Raw genomic sequence first — 14,134 nt, 5'->3', positions numbered from 1 at the left:
TAGATAATTCTGCAAGTGGTTCTAGAAATATTGTGAAATGATAAAGGGAAAAAATGTAGGTGTAACTTTTAATAAGCTGGGAACACCTGAATGTGGTAGTCTTTTAAAATTCAGCAATTTCGTAGAGCACATCCCAGCATTTTGAATGATAGATTAACTTCTAATACTAAATTGTCTTTGGGGACTTAAGATTATAGCTATTTTATGAAATTATTATATTTTCTTCTTCCTTTGTAGGTAACCCATTAACTAAGAATAAATCAAACGACCCTCAAGGCTGGTTACATTGAACATATGCACAGAAACTTAACTTCTCTGGTGGTCTTGAAGGAAGATTTTTATACTGCTCTGAAGAGGCACTCCAGACTCTTGTTTCCAAGGGATTTTATGGCTCGTAATCAGCATCTTCTTGAAATCAAGACTTTAAAAAAGTCAGACATGAACTTCTGTGTCATGAAGATTTCATCAGATTTGAACTGTGTTCAACTTGTAAAATTGCACTTCCTAAAAGAATTTGAAGTCGTCATCTGAAGAGTTGGTGTTTCCGGGCGATGTCAGAGACACTCGCATTTTGGGCTCCTGGCTCCAAATGTGACTGCTTTTCTTGTTCCTGAAAGTCTCCCAAATGCACTGGCCTTCTGTCATGGCTGTGTTCCTGGGTCTGGTCCTGTGTTCAGTGGCTAGTGGGACTGTATATGGCTTTAGTGACATTTCCTTTGCAAACTTCTCTGGCATGGTGTGGACTGAGATCATTTTATTTGTATCCTAATCTTGGAGCTCTGAAAGCCTACATGTTTTAACATCTTAAAGTTGCTTTTGTTAAAGGAATGGAAAAATATATCCATTGATAATAATTATTGTTGGCAAGTAATACTTATCCGAATACATCAATCACCTAAGAATGTATAGACTAGCTGACATGTTTCCCCAAGGCTAACACACTACTGCAGCTCTCTGTCAGTTAAATAGGTAGTAGTTAGAACTGAATTACCATTTTCATTGTATACTATTTTGTACCTCTAGAGCACTCTTCCTTTCTTTCTTTTTTTTTAAGTGGGCTGTTCTCTTTCCTTTTCATGTTTACTCTTTTCCTTCACAGAAATCAGCAGTGAGCAGTCAAGTATTGCATTAGGTAGCCTTCAGTTTCAAAAATTGCCAGGGATGCATGTGGGTTTCTGATTTCTTAGCTTGAAAGTTATTCATTTACATTTATTACATTTCAACACTGTTCTTTCGATCTCATTTTAGAAGACTGTCTCTTGCTCGATCCCAAGGACTGTTTGAATGCTGTTTGTCCAGTCTGTAGATAAAATAAATCGTCATTTTCTTTGGTCTCAAATTTATAAATATTTGCTTATAGTTGTCCCATTTGAACAATTTCTTAGGTTATTTTTTGCTCACATTTTTGTAGTAATTTTAACATTTGTGGTTTTCAGTTCTATAGGAAAATCATATAAATATTTAAAGGCCTTAAACATGTATGTACCCTTTTTCCTAAGTTATTACAGAATGTATACTTTTATACTACATTTATTTTGTTTCATTTATGATGTGAAGGGAGAGAAGAATGGAAATTGCAAAGCTATTCTGTAATAATATTGTGCAAACTTACAGTTTGAAGGAATGTAAATGGAGGGACTTCTGTGTTTTACTCATCTTAGACTAATAGGAAGATACTTCAGAAATTGTCCTATTAGAAATCCCATTATGTTAGAGAAGGTGTGGACATCTTTTGTGTTTCTAAAACTCACTGACGTGGCCAATTAGGTATATGTTGGTTTCCATGATGGAGGCTGAGCCGCCTGAAGACTTTCGGTCTGTTAGTTGATAACAACTTTCAAAGACTGATAGAAACTTTTCTGGGCAAAACAACTAAAAGTGGTAAAATTTGTTAAAAGTTAAATTTGTAAAGTATGCTTTTGACATTGAACTAAAGTATACTGCCCTATAAGTCAATGAAATGACTTACTCCTTTTATTTTAATTATACATAAAACTAGATGGCTCCACATGGATTTTGCAATGGTTCAATACTGTATAAATGTTAAGACAGGAATAACAGTTGTGCTGGAGTTTCTGCATCAATTATATCATTAATTTGTTTGTAACAAAGAAGAAAACCATATTACTTTGGAAATTACAAATTTGTCCTAGATTGGTTTGAAATTATAGATCATGCCTCTCATTTATTAAACCATGTTCTTTAAAACAACACTGAAAATTCTGTACTATATATGTGTAATACATGCATATCAATAGAAAAAATAAATGGAATTTCAAATATACTAACTAGATTATCCCCAATAGAATACTGTTGTGACTATTCAGAAAAGTGAATAAAATTGGGATATAAAATAGAGTCTCTTTCATGAATTACATTTTGAGAATCTGTTTTCTAGGGTTTTATTTTAAAAGCACTTCAGTTACAATCCAGGAAAACCTTTGAATTCATGTGGAAACTGACATAATTTCTTCAATTTTTATAAAATGGAAATCCATGGCAAGTCTTGCCATTTACACAGGTCCCAATATTTGATAGTTTAAGATTCACAAGAAGTTATGAAAATAGCACAGAGGACTCCGTGTGCCCTTTCTCTGTCATCCCCCAGTGATAACATCTTATGAAACCATTGTCAACCAAGGCCATGATATTGGCAGAATAATACTATTAACTCAAACACAGACCTTATTCAGATTTCTCCAGTTTTCACATGCACTTTGTGTGTGTTTATGTGCGTGAGAGATCTTATCCCCTTTGAGCAATGTGGTACCTATCCACTATACTATGCCAGGATGTGGATTGGAGTATGAGAGTATGTATGGATGAGTAACTAATTAATTTTTTAGGTTCTCTATTTTTGGAATAACATTCTATAGATTTTATTTTATTTTTATATACTCTTGTTGCCTTAACACATAAAAGCTTCTAGTTTTAACACCAGATATTATCATGTATATGATTTTAAGTTTGGTATTAGTTTTGATGGGTAAGAGGAGATCTGAGAATCTGTGTCTATAGTTGAGTTTAATCCTGTTCTTTAGTTGCATCGGCAAGTCCTGTGCTACTCTACTAATGCTATACAGGTGGATTGTGACTTTTGATAATACACTGCAGCTAATAGCACAATGATTAAATGGGACTTTTAAAAAGTTTTTTTTTTCAATTTATAGAAGATACATCAATTTTAAAGAGTAATTTATGCAAATATATCAACTAGTATTTTTTATTATCTCTCATTTGGACTCAAGTTGAGAGAATTAGAATGATGGCAGATACTTTGCTTAGAGAAACTGAAAAGTTGGGAAGACGTATACTGGGCATCTCTTGCTCCCCTTACCCACATAGAGAACTCATAGATCATTACTATTTTTACTAAGGTACGAGTTTGTCTATTTGCCTTTCTTTCTATTCTTCTGTTCTTTCTTCCTTTTCTTCTTCCTCTTTTGTTTTGTATATAGAATGCCTTCAAAAACAGTAGATACCAGATTTCTTCTATACCGCATTGACTTACACTGTGAAAGACTACAAAAAGTAAACATAAAAGGGACTAAAACATTCCAGGGGAGAGATAATGTGGGCCTGCAACACAGGTATGTGCCCTTGTCTGGGAATCGAACCCATGACCCCTCTGGTGCCCAGGCCAATGCTCTAACCACTGAGCATGCTGGCCAGTGCTGGTTATGAGTATTTTTTTAAAAGCTCTCCAGGATATTTTAAGCATCTATGGTTAAGAACCACTAATTAAGGGGTTTTCCAAAGTAGAAATCAGGAGTTGGGTGAAAAGATTGGGTAAGTGAAAGGGAAATGTGGATGAGAACTCCATAAGGTCCTGAACCTACTAAAATAGGGTTATAGAGCTTCAGTTAAATATAAGATAAAAACATGAATGAAAAGCAAACTGCGTGGCAAGTGGAGACCACAAGTTTATTGTTTAAACATATTGAGTTTAAAGTGCCAATGATACTTTCAAAAAGGTCATGTGAGATAGGAAGTGAGCAATTTTTATTTGATTTTTAATGAGAGATTATTGTTGGTCATGGAAAGAGCAGTTTCATGAAGTGCTTATTGTAAAACTGAGTTTAGTAGGTTGGAGAATGAATGAGAGATTTGAAAGTGGAAATAATAAGGTAAATGTCTCATTCATTGAGGAGTGAAAAGAAAAGGGCAGTGGTTATGCAGGGCAGGCAGAATTGGAAGGGTGCATTTTTCTTAATATGGGAGAAATATATAAATATACACACACATACACACATACATATTGCAAGGGAGAGAGGGAGGAAGGGGTTAAGGAGCTAGGAGTGGGAAGAAAAAAGAAACCGATGAAGGCAGGGGTAGCCTTATAATGTATGAGGAATAAGCAGGACAAAATCCCATAGCAAATCTAATGGGATGTGAACAATGCAGAGGTAATTGGTAAGTCTTTGGTGACCTTCAGCAAAGCAGTGTTGGTACATGCTAGACCCTGAGTCAAAGAGCAATCATTGGAGTTGATTAGTACACGGGTGAGTATCGACTTGTACCTGACTACTGAGACTTACAAGGTGAACGATTCTGAGGTCATAAATAGATGAACACGAGAAAAATTAAGCTTCAGTATCCTTATTTGTCAAATGAAAATATTTTACCTCACAGGATTATTTTGAATAATTGATGAATAATATATGTAAAAGTGTTTAACATAGTATCCAATGCATAGTAAATATTTATTAAATGGTAGTTCTTCAACTGTGAAAGATGTCACAGTTCTGTTTGCTCTGCAATCATGTAAAATCATGTTGATAGAAAAGAATATATATGATATGAAAGGTTTGGGGACCTGCTGATATATGTGTTAAATCGAAGAGGAAGACATAGAGGCATTACGTTTAAATAATTTTATTTTCTAAAATTAAGTGGCTACACTGTAGGTAAAGAGTAACCTTAGTGACAGGCTGAGTAAAAATGTTTTTTCTTCTGACAGGAGAGGACAGAAAGAGTTATAGGATGAGTGCAAGGAGGCAGTAGAGCAGTGATGGTGAACCTATGACACACGTGTCAGAGGTGACATGCGAACTCATTTTTTTGGTTGATTTTTCTTTGTTAAATGGCATTTAAATATATAAAATAAATATCAAAAATATAAGTCTTTGTTTTACTATGGTTGCAAATATCAAAAAATTTCTATATGTGACATGGCACCAGAGTTAAGTTAGGGTTTTTCAAAATGCTGACACTCCGAGCTCAAAAAGTTCACCATCACTGCAGTAGAGAATGAGAAAATGATAAAGGAAGAGGTGAATTAAAATCCTGGAGGAAGAAGAAATAGGTGGGGTTGAGAATATTAAGTGGAATGATTAGTGTGAGTGGAATAACATTTCTTCTGTGAGATTAATGAACAAAGATGAAGGAAGCTGGAGAGAAATTTAAAAGTGAGGCCAAGGGCAATAATGCTAGGGGCCTGGGATGAGGAATAAGGAGAGATCCATTATTCATTAACAAACATTTCTCCTTCCATGTGCCAAGAACTGTGTTAGATGCAGTGAAAAAAATTAAGTGGTAAGCTTTACCTACTTTTCAAATGATATTCCCACCTGCTACTCATAGCAGTGAGAGAGAGAGAGAGAGAGAGAGAGAGAGATGTTGTTACACTTATTTATGCATTCAGTGGTTGATTTATGTATGTACCCTGACCAGGTATCAAACCCATAACCATGATGTAGTGGGAAGATACTCTAACTAACTGAGCTACCCAGCCAGGAAGAAGTCTATTATTTAGATGAGGGTAGGCCATATTAATAATTAGGAACCTCAGTAATGCTTGAGTATGTTACAAAAGGACTTTAACAAATTGTGTATATTCTATATTAAGGGTTTATGTTTGACTTTTCATCTAAAATGGGGTTTTCTTCTGTTGTGTTCCCTCATCAAGAGATTTAGCGTGATGTGTCAGTTACCCACTGCTGTGTGATAGACAACTCCAAAAATAGCAACCTAAAACAATAATCCTCAGTTACTGTGTGTGTGTGTCAGAGAGAGAGAGAGAGAAAGAGAGAGAGAGAGAGAGAGAGAGAGAGAGAGAGAGAGAGAATTGAACTCACAAACTTTTGGGATGCTCCAACCATGTGAGCCACCTGGCCAGGGCAAGACATTGCTTATTAAAAGAATCATTGTAACATTTAATGCACTACATATACATAGTTACTAATAACTGAGTTTGCTTCTTGTTGACTAACTTATTCCTATCACCCTAAATCTGAGTATCAGCTGTTAGGGAAGATTCTGGCAAATGAAGCATGATTGTGATTTGTAGTGCAAATATCACATTAATCATTTTTGTTTTCTGCATCAAAAATGTCCCAGCTAAACAATCCGAGGGATCAAATAGCTTCTCATAATTCCCAAGCTGCTAAATAGCAGAAAGGTGTTACCAAATCACTGCTGAGGGTCTTTGCTGGTGAGTTCTCATGGAAAACATTTTTTAAAACTTTGAAGCCTTAGGAAACACAATTGCAATTTAAAAGTTGTTTGTCCTGGAATATATAAACAATCTGTTGCTATTTCACTGACAGAATGTCAGTTACTTTACTAAAAATGTGACAGCACTGGTCGCCTTTTATTTTCACTTTCAGTGCTTTATTTGTGCATTTCTTCTATGCTAACTTTTAAAAACTGATTTTAGGAAATTTTGAATTTCGACAGTGTTCCCTCATGATAGCTAATGATGTATGGTGCCAACATCTCTAACACTAATAGGCACTTAAACATTTTTGTTGGCTTAATTATTTCTTGTAGCATTCCTAATGGTATTGTGTAACTTATTTGGTCCTCCTCATTTCACCTCAGCCTATACATTAGGCCTCATTTCTTGTCTTGTAATTCCTATTTAGTTTTTGAAAATGGTCATTTTTCTTTTTTAAAAAGACAACTTGCAGTATCTTGTTTCAAAGAGAACCGAGTTGCAGTTGTAAAGGGAAGGGTATGTGATATCTCTTTGTGTCTCTTACAGGATTATTGAGAAAGAATACTTGGGAATGGATTATAGATAATTACTTCACGGGAGCTTTTAAAAATCCAATTACAAGATTTTGAATTTAAGTGGAGAAATGTGGGGGGGGCAAAAGTTGCAGGCTCACTTCAATGCAATGTGCTATTTTGCAGAATATCACGCCCATCTTGGGAGTTTAACTGCGGGAGGACTTTGTAATAGCACTATAACATGATTCCACAGATGGCATTATGATGAATCTCCTGTATGTGTTCATTTAATTTCAGGGGTTGCTGCACTAAACAATAAACCAAATTTGAGAGCCCGAATCCGGATATATCCTGTCACTTTCTTTCCCGGTCAGTTCAATCAAATGTCATTCTGTTCCATTGTATATGGACAGGATGAATTTCAACTAAGAGAAAATTCAACCTGAGTGACAGATTTCCTCTTAAAGTTACTTTTGATTTCATTTTGGTTCTTCTTTGCTGTGAAACCACACAATGAAATGGAAATCGGGATGTCAATTCTCCCGCTGCTTGCTGCTCCTGACTTAGGCTTTTGGATCAATGAAACTAGTTTCTTTGTATGCGCCTCATGGGCCACACAGGTTGGGCCCTGCACAGGATTTCAGGGAGCACCATTTAAAGGGTGTCCTAAAATTCACGCAAGAAGTAATTTTGATAGAAAACACAGGTTTATAATTAAAAATTGTAAATTTTGTATTGATTCATAAAGTATACAGTATAAGGTTACGTATGGAATAGGATATCGGGTAAATGGCCTCCAGGGCTTTGCTGGCACATACGCACTCTTTTGTTGAAATTTTCCATGACCGTTTTGCATAAATGTGGCTGAATTTCGATGAGGCTCATTTTCATCTTGATGGCTTGGTTAATCGACAAAATTGTCACATTTGAGGTTCAGAAAATCCACGAGTGATTGTTGAGAAACAAATGCATCCACAATGTGTCACTGTTTGGTGCGGATTTGGGGCTGGAGGCATCATCGGACCATTCTTCTTCGAAAATGCGGCTGCTCAGGCAATAACAGTTAGTGGTGCTCACTATCGCGACATGATAAAGGCCATTTACCCGATATCTATTCCATACATAACCCTATACTGTATACTTTATGAATCAATAAAAGTTTACAATTTTTAATTATAAACCTGTGTTTTCTATCAAAATCACTTCTTGCGTGATTTTTGGGACACCCTTTACATACACCACTATGTGAATGTCAGTCCCTAGAGCTGTGCAGTGTTCCTCTGGCACAACTGTAAACAGAAGCTCTGCTGAGTCCATTGGGAAAGAGGCATTTGCCTCCTGCTTTGTTTCAAAGAACTATAAAGAATAAGAGTGACAGGTTTTTGATTTATGATTTCGGTACTAGATGACGGCACTGCAGAGAATCAGGCCATGAACTTATAAGTTCTGACCCTGGGCAAACCAATGGCTTAACCCCTTTGAGCCTCAATTTTCTCATCTGTGAAAGATAAATAATAATATCTTTTTCTCTGCTGCCCAGGACTATTGGAAAGATTAAGTGAAAGACTGCTTAATTCTCTGCAAAGTTAAAACTGCTAGATAAATACGTTCTAATATTACGATCATTATTAGAATGTACCAGAGAGGATCCATGGCCCTGGATGCTGTTGGCAAAATCTACATAACATCTTCTATCAGTGAGAGCTCTAACACCGCATTGTTAATCAAAACAGCATCCTGTGACACTGTGGTTCTTACAAGTTTTTAATATTGTTACAAATGGAAACACGTTATCCTTTAAGCGTTTATAAATTTAAGCAAATACTGTATTCTAAGCATAGAATCGTAGTTATTGAGGTTAAAAACTTGTAATGTTTGGCCAATAGTATGTTTTGTTTATTTCATGGGGGCTATCCTTGAAAGATAGTGATCATTTAGAGTAACCTGGGGACATTTTTTAAAAACTAGATTCTAATTTTGCACTTTCAGTAAGGCACATATAAGATTCTAACCTATTTAATCAAAGATTCATGCCCAGTATAATAAGGAAATAGAATTGGAGGTTTACTATTTGAGTACTCAAAATTATGAATGAAAGAGGATACATCACAATAGATACCACAAAATACATACGTTCATAAGAGAGTACTATCAACAATTATATACCAACAAATTGGACACCTAGAGGAAATAGACCAATTCCTAGGAACGTACAACCTCCCAAGACTGAAATAGAAAATCTGAACAGACTGGTAACTATAAGAAGTTTCAATCAGTAATCCAAAACCTCCCCCCCCCCACATCAAATGTTGAGTACAAGTTGGCTTACTGTTGAATTAAAGCAAGCATTTAAAGAATAACTAATAACAAACTCTCCTAAAAAAAAAAAAAGAAGAGGAGGAGGAAACACTTCCAAACTCATTTTACAAGACCAACATTACTCTGGTAACAAAATCAGAAAAAGACACTAGTAGAAAAGAAAATTATAGGCCCAAATCCCTGATGAACATAAATGCCAAAGAATCTTAACATATTACTAGCAAACCAAATTCAATAACACATTAAAAGGATCATACACCATGATCAAGTGGGATTTATTCCAGGGATGCAAGGACAGTTCAACATCCCCAAATCAATCAATGTGACACACACCACCTTAATAAAATGAAAGATAAAAATCATATGATTATCTCAAGAGGTACAGAAAGAGCAAGTGACAAAATTCAACATTCTTTCATGATAAAAACTCTCAACAAAATGGATATAGAGGGAACAAATAACTGCTCTGAGAAAGTCCCTTTAATGGTCTACCACACTTCAAATAAAATAAACGCCATATTCCTTCCTCTAGCTGTTCCCTCTGTTTGAAAAGGTCTTCCCCCAGATCTTCACTTGGATATCTTCCTACGTGTCATCCATATATCTTCTCAAATGTTTCCTCCTAAGAGCCACACTTCCAAACTACCCTTTCTAAAGTAGGCAACACCCTCCTCTGTCCACTCACTCCACCACTTAGCTATATTTCATTTTCCTTAAAGTTTTCATCAAAATATGATATTATCAGTTTAATTACATTGCCTTTATATCTTCCTCCCCATTTTGACTCAAATGTAAACCCAGGAAAGTAAGATTTCATTTTCTTCAGCATGGTTTCTCCAAATCATAAAACAGTGTCTGGCAAGTAGCAGATGCATATTCCTGCTGGTTTCAATGATGAAATGTGAGGGAAAGAGGGAGATGGGGAGAGTAAAAGAGGAAGATGGGGAGAGACAGAGAGAAGGAAAGAAAAGCTGGATTAGTTAGCCACTTGCGTGAATAATTGAACCACAATATAGACCTGAATGAATAATGTGTTAATGGTGTCAACTCTATTAATGGCTAAACACCAAAGTCCAAACTGGGGATTGGCATATAATCAGTAAAGTAAATGTATATATAATAGTAGGCAGCACCGAACACACAGAAGTGTGATGTAAGGCAGTATTGAGTTGCTCAGTCTAGGAGTGCGCTCAATAATGCTTGTGAATAAGTAAAGTGATGAGTGAAAATATGTCTGTGCAGCTGGAATGTGGGAGAAGTAGTAAATTGTACAATCACTACCTTTAAGGATCTGGAAAGAAAGAGGGTGTGGAGAGTCACTTCTTACTACGTTACATCTCTCTACCACCTTGTCTAAAATGTATGAGGGTCCCCTCTAAATGCGTGGAAGAAAAGTAGAGTTATACATTGGGGAATGTCTTTATTGAAACAAAACCTGTCAGTCTGCCAAATCCTCACAAGTGTTCAGAGGAGCTTACATAAAACACTCAGAAATACAAGAGAGTTTTATAAATGGTGCAGAGTTAACTGAGCCTAACGCAAAAGTCCTAACGATTCCTTTCATATCATCATGGATTGAGCTGAGTGGCAGAAAAATGTTGACTATGGAACAGACGAGAGAAAGTATGTCCTCAAATTCTGACAGAAATTTTGCCTTTTCTCCACTATCATTGTCAACACAAAGCCAAAAAGAATATCCTGTAGTTTGCAAGTGGGAACACAGCAGAACTTACAAGCAGGGGGGATGACAACTGTTCTAGCCTCTACCACCAGGTAAGCTTGCTGCTTTGCCTAGAAATCATGGCAAATGGACTGGAAAACAATGTCTCCATATGCCACAGTTACCGAAATTATTCCTCAGATAGATTTCCTTGCCATTTTTCATATGTAGGGACTCATTAGACACCTACAGGAAGAACATATGGAGGGAAACAATGATGCCATTGGTAGAAAATGCTGTGTGATAGTGTATTTATAATCTAAAAGTTCTTCTGCAAACAGCTTCCCAGAAATAGTAAATGCTGCTCTTTTGTGCAGTAAGTGACATAATTCTCACTTTCTTAAACCAAAGCACAAAGGTATTCTCAATTGAAATTAAATATTTACTAGCTTCCTGGCCAGAGGGGGTGTCTTCTCTAATTTTCCTTTTCAGTATTGAAAGTCTAGTTAGTGAGTTTCAGAAATCTTCATTCTTTTGTAGAAGAGAGGATGCTACTGAATTTTCTGTAACTATAATCTCTCACTTTCTATGGAAGAAGACAGTAAAAGACAGAGGTGTGGTTAGTGGTTCAGAGCTTAGAGTTTGCAATCAGAATGACATGGGTTCCAGTTCCTTCACACAAGTGATTTATGGTCTCCAAGTCCTAATTTTCTCATCTATAAAGTAAGGGCAAGAGAGTATGAAGTTGTGAGAATTTACTAAAACAATTAGTGTCAAGCAGGTTCTGGCAGATAAGTTGCCATTATTATCATCATCAATATTATCGAGCAGTTTCCCAACTAATACATTTATTTTAAAAATACTTTTATATTATTAGTCAAAGGGTAAAATATGAGGACATTAAGATAATGGAAACTTTCATTTCTTCACCAATGACAACTACCAGAGTGAATAAATATCTATCCAGGTTCAAATCAGTCAAGCTACAAGTTTTGAAATAGAATTCATTGGTTGTTACTGAGGGTTGACTCTCTGATATTTGAAGTAAGATTTGTTGCATATTATTGTCATCTATTTGTATAGTATGAATCACAATTTCTATCAGTTATTCTCCCAGGAGACCTTTGTTTTAGTTAACTTTCTATTTTAGTAGTCAGTGTCTTTGCAGTGGCACAATTGGTAAAGAAGACCTGCTGTTCAATGTAACACAAGAGCCCATGTGATTTTTGCTGTTCAGAAAATCCATTAAAACCCTTGGCCCTCCATCTTTCACCAATGCTAATGGAAAGTTTTCATAAGAACAATAATCTCAGTTGAGAAGTAAGTGGCAGATTTGAAAATAAAGTATCTGTGTAAGTTTTTATAACATTTGCAAATGCCAAGTTCCAAGAACACTACCTTCCTTGACTTCCATTGGGCTTCTTCTATGGTAAATTGGATGGTAAGTTTTATTTACTTTTTTAGAATCTATTTTCAGGAAGCTGAGAAAAGTGGAAATCTGGGAATTATGTATTTAATGTCACAAATATAAGCTTACATAAGATGTGAAAAGTGGGCTATCTTTTATGACTATGCTTTGATCAGATTATCCAAGCATGTACCACATTGCCACTTATTCAGACCTTTGTAAGGATGGGCTATAAGCAAATATGCCAGGAGACAAAACTCACTCAGTTTTCCTCCCTGTTGGACACATTAAAAGAATAATTGGTTCTAGTGACTCACTATATAGATGACTCTTGATAAATGGAGGAAAGCATATTTTCTGATTTGTCAGTCTAGTCTATGGAAAAGATACATATCACCATTGGTTGAAATAGTAACCTGAACATTTAAATCAATCCAAAAAAATCTTATCTAAAGAGAAATGGTTAAACAGACATCAATGGCTTATTAACACATGCCAAGTGAAATGCAGAATTGAATAATTATGCAGGTAGTTTTAGCTAAGAATTAGCTTATTGTATCTCTTGCTTTTCAGGTATAAATCAGCTTGGCAAAGGCATTTTAATAATTGTGCAGAATATCAAAAACACTAAGCATTACTTGCCTGAGAATAAAGGGATTTATAATTTGGTAATATTCAGGTCAAACAATGCTGACGGCTGATTCTTATGTTAAATACCCTTTTTCTTATAAAAGGGTGCTTATACTTAAAATTTATGGCATTGCTTATGGAAGCAAAAACTATAGTGCAGAGGAGAAAAAATGTCAAGATAACCATTGGCTCCACCATATTATAGCAGCATATAGCTGTTTTATGGATTTATTGTAATAGTTTAAAAGGTCATTTAAATATAAAGACAATTGTCAGGTTTGGCCCTTTAAGAATTTGCTTTCAGCAAAATACATTAAGACTTATGTTAATGGAACTTCCAGGACCAAACCTAGGCCTATAGTTAGATCCAGCTCCATTGAATATTTTTACCATTTTACCCTGATCTCCCACTTTGGGGTGATGACTCCAGCTCAGTCTGCAACTGGCTCTGCCAACATCCTGCCCAGATGCCTCCATGGGAAGTAATAGGCCCAGGAAACAACAGAGTACCTCATTTTCTAGAAGAAATTCTGCTTTTAAAGACTCCTCCTCTATTTTCTTCATACTTATATGTGTCACACTATGCAGCATTATTTTTAATTTTGGTAAATAAAATCACCAAAAATATTTACTGATGAATAAACATTAACAATGCAGGGAGGGGCAAAAGTAGGTTTACAGTTGTTTGTATGGAAAAAGACACATGGGTTATTATTATTATTATTATACAAGAATAAGCTTTTTTGTGTATCACAACTGTAAATCTACTTTTCCTCACCCATGTACACACACACACACACACACACATTCACACGTAAATATATAGAACACAAATTTAAACATCTCAACTCGATGTTTTCAGACTTTCAATGCTATAGAAAGAGCCTTATGGTATTAATTGTTCACGGTGCTTTATATGAAAGAACGTAGTATGTCCAAATAAAAGGATGTGTAAAAAAGGAAAATATCCCGAGGAGAAACCAAGATGGCGGCATAGGTAAACACCGGAGTTTGCTGCCTCGAACAACCACTTCAAAAATACAACTAAAAGACGGAATGGACATCATCCAGAACCACAGGAAGGCTGGCTGAGTGGAAATTCTACAACTAGAAGGAAAGAGAAAAGCATACCGAGACTCAGAGGAGGTGCGGTGCGGAAGTAA

At 35.7% G+C, this 14,134-nt stretch overlaps 1 protein-coding gene across 1 annotated transcript in view; it reads left to right on the top strand.

The window, feature by feature from the left end:
* LOC102263973 (protein FAM19A2) overlaps positions 1 to 2,358 on the top strand; it is a 72,305-nt gene extending 69,947 nt beyond the window's left edge. Inside the window, exon 4 of the mRNA XM_005858513.2 lies at positions 238 to 2,358. Coding sequence (XP_005858575.1) covers positions 238 to 249 — 12 coding nt within the window. The 3' untranslated portion in view covers positions 250 to 2,358. The remainder of the gene's footprint in view (positions 1 to 237) is intronic.
* The last annotated feature ends 11,776 nt before the right edge of the window (positions 2,359 to 14,134 follow it).

This window comes from Myotis brandtii, unplaced genomic scaffold (genome assembly GCF_000412655.1).
Source record: "Myotis brandtii unplaced genomic scaffold, ASM41265v1 scaffold1190, whole genome shotgun sequence".
NCBI classification, from domain to species: domain Eukaryota; kingdom Metazoa; phylum Chordata; class Mammalia; order Chiroptera; family Vespertilionidae; genus Myotis; species Myotis brandtii.
The sequence above is the reverse complement of the archived record's forward strand: the minus strand, read 5'-3'. Positions and strand labels throughout refer to the sequence as shown.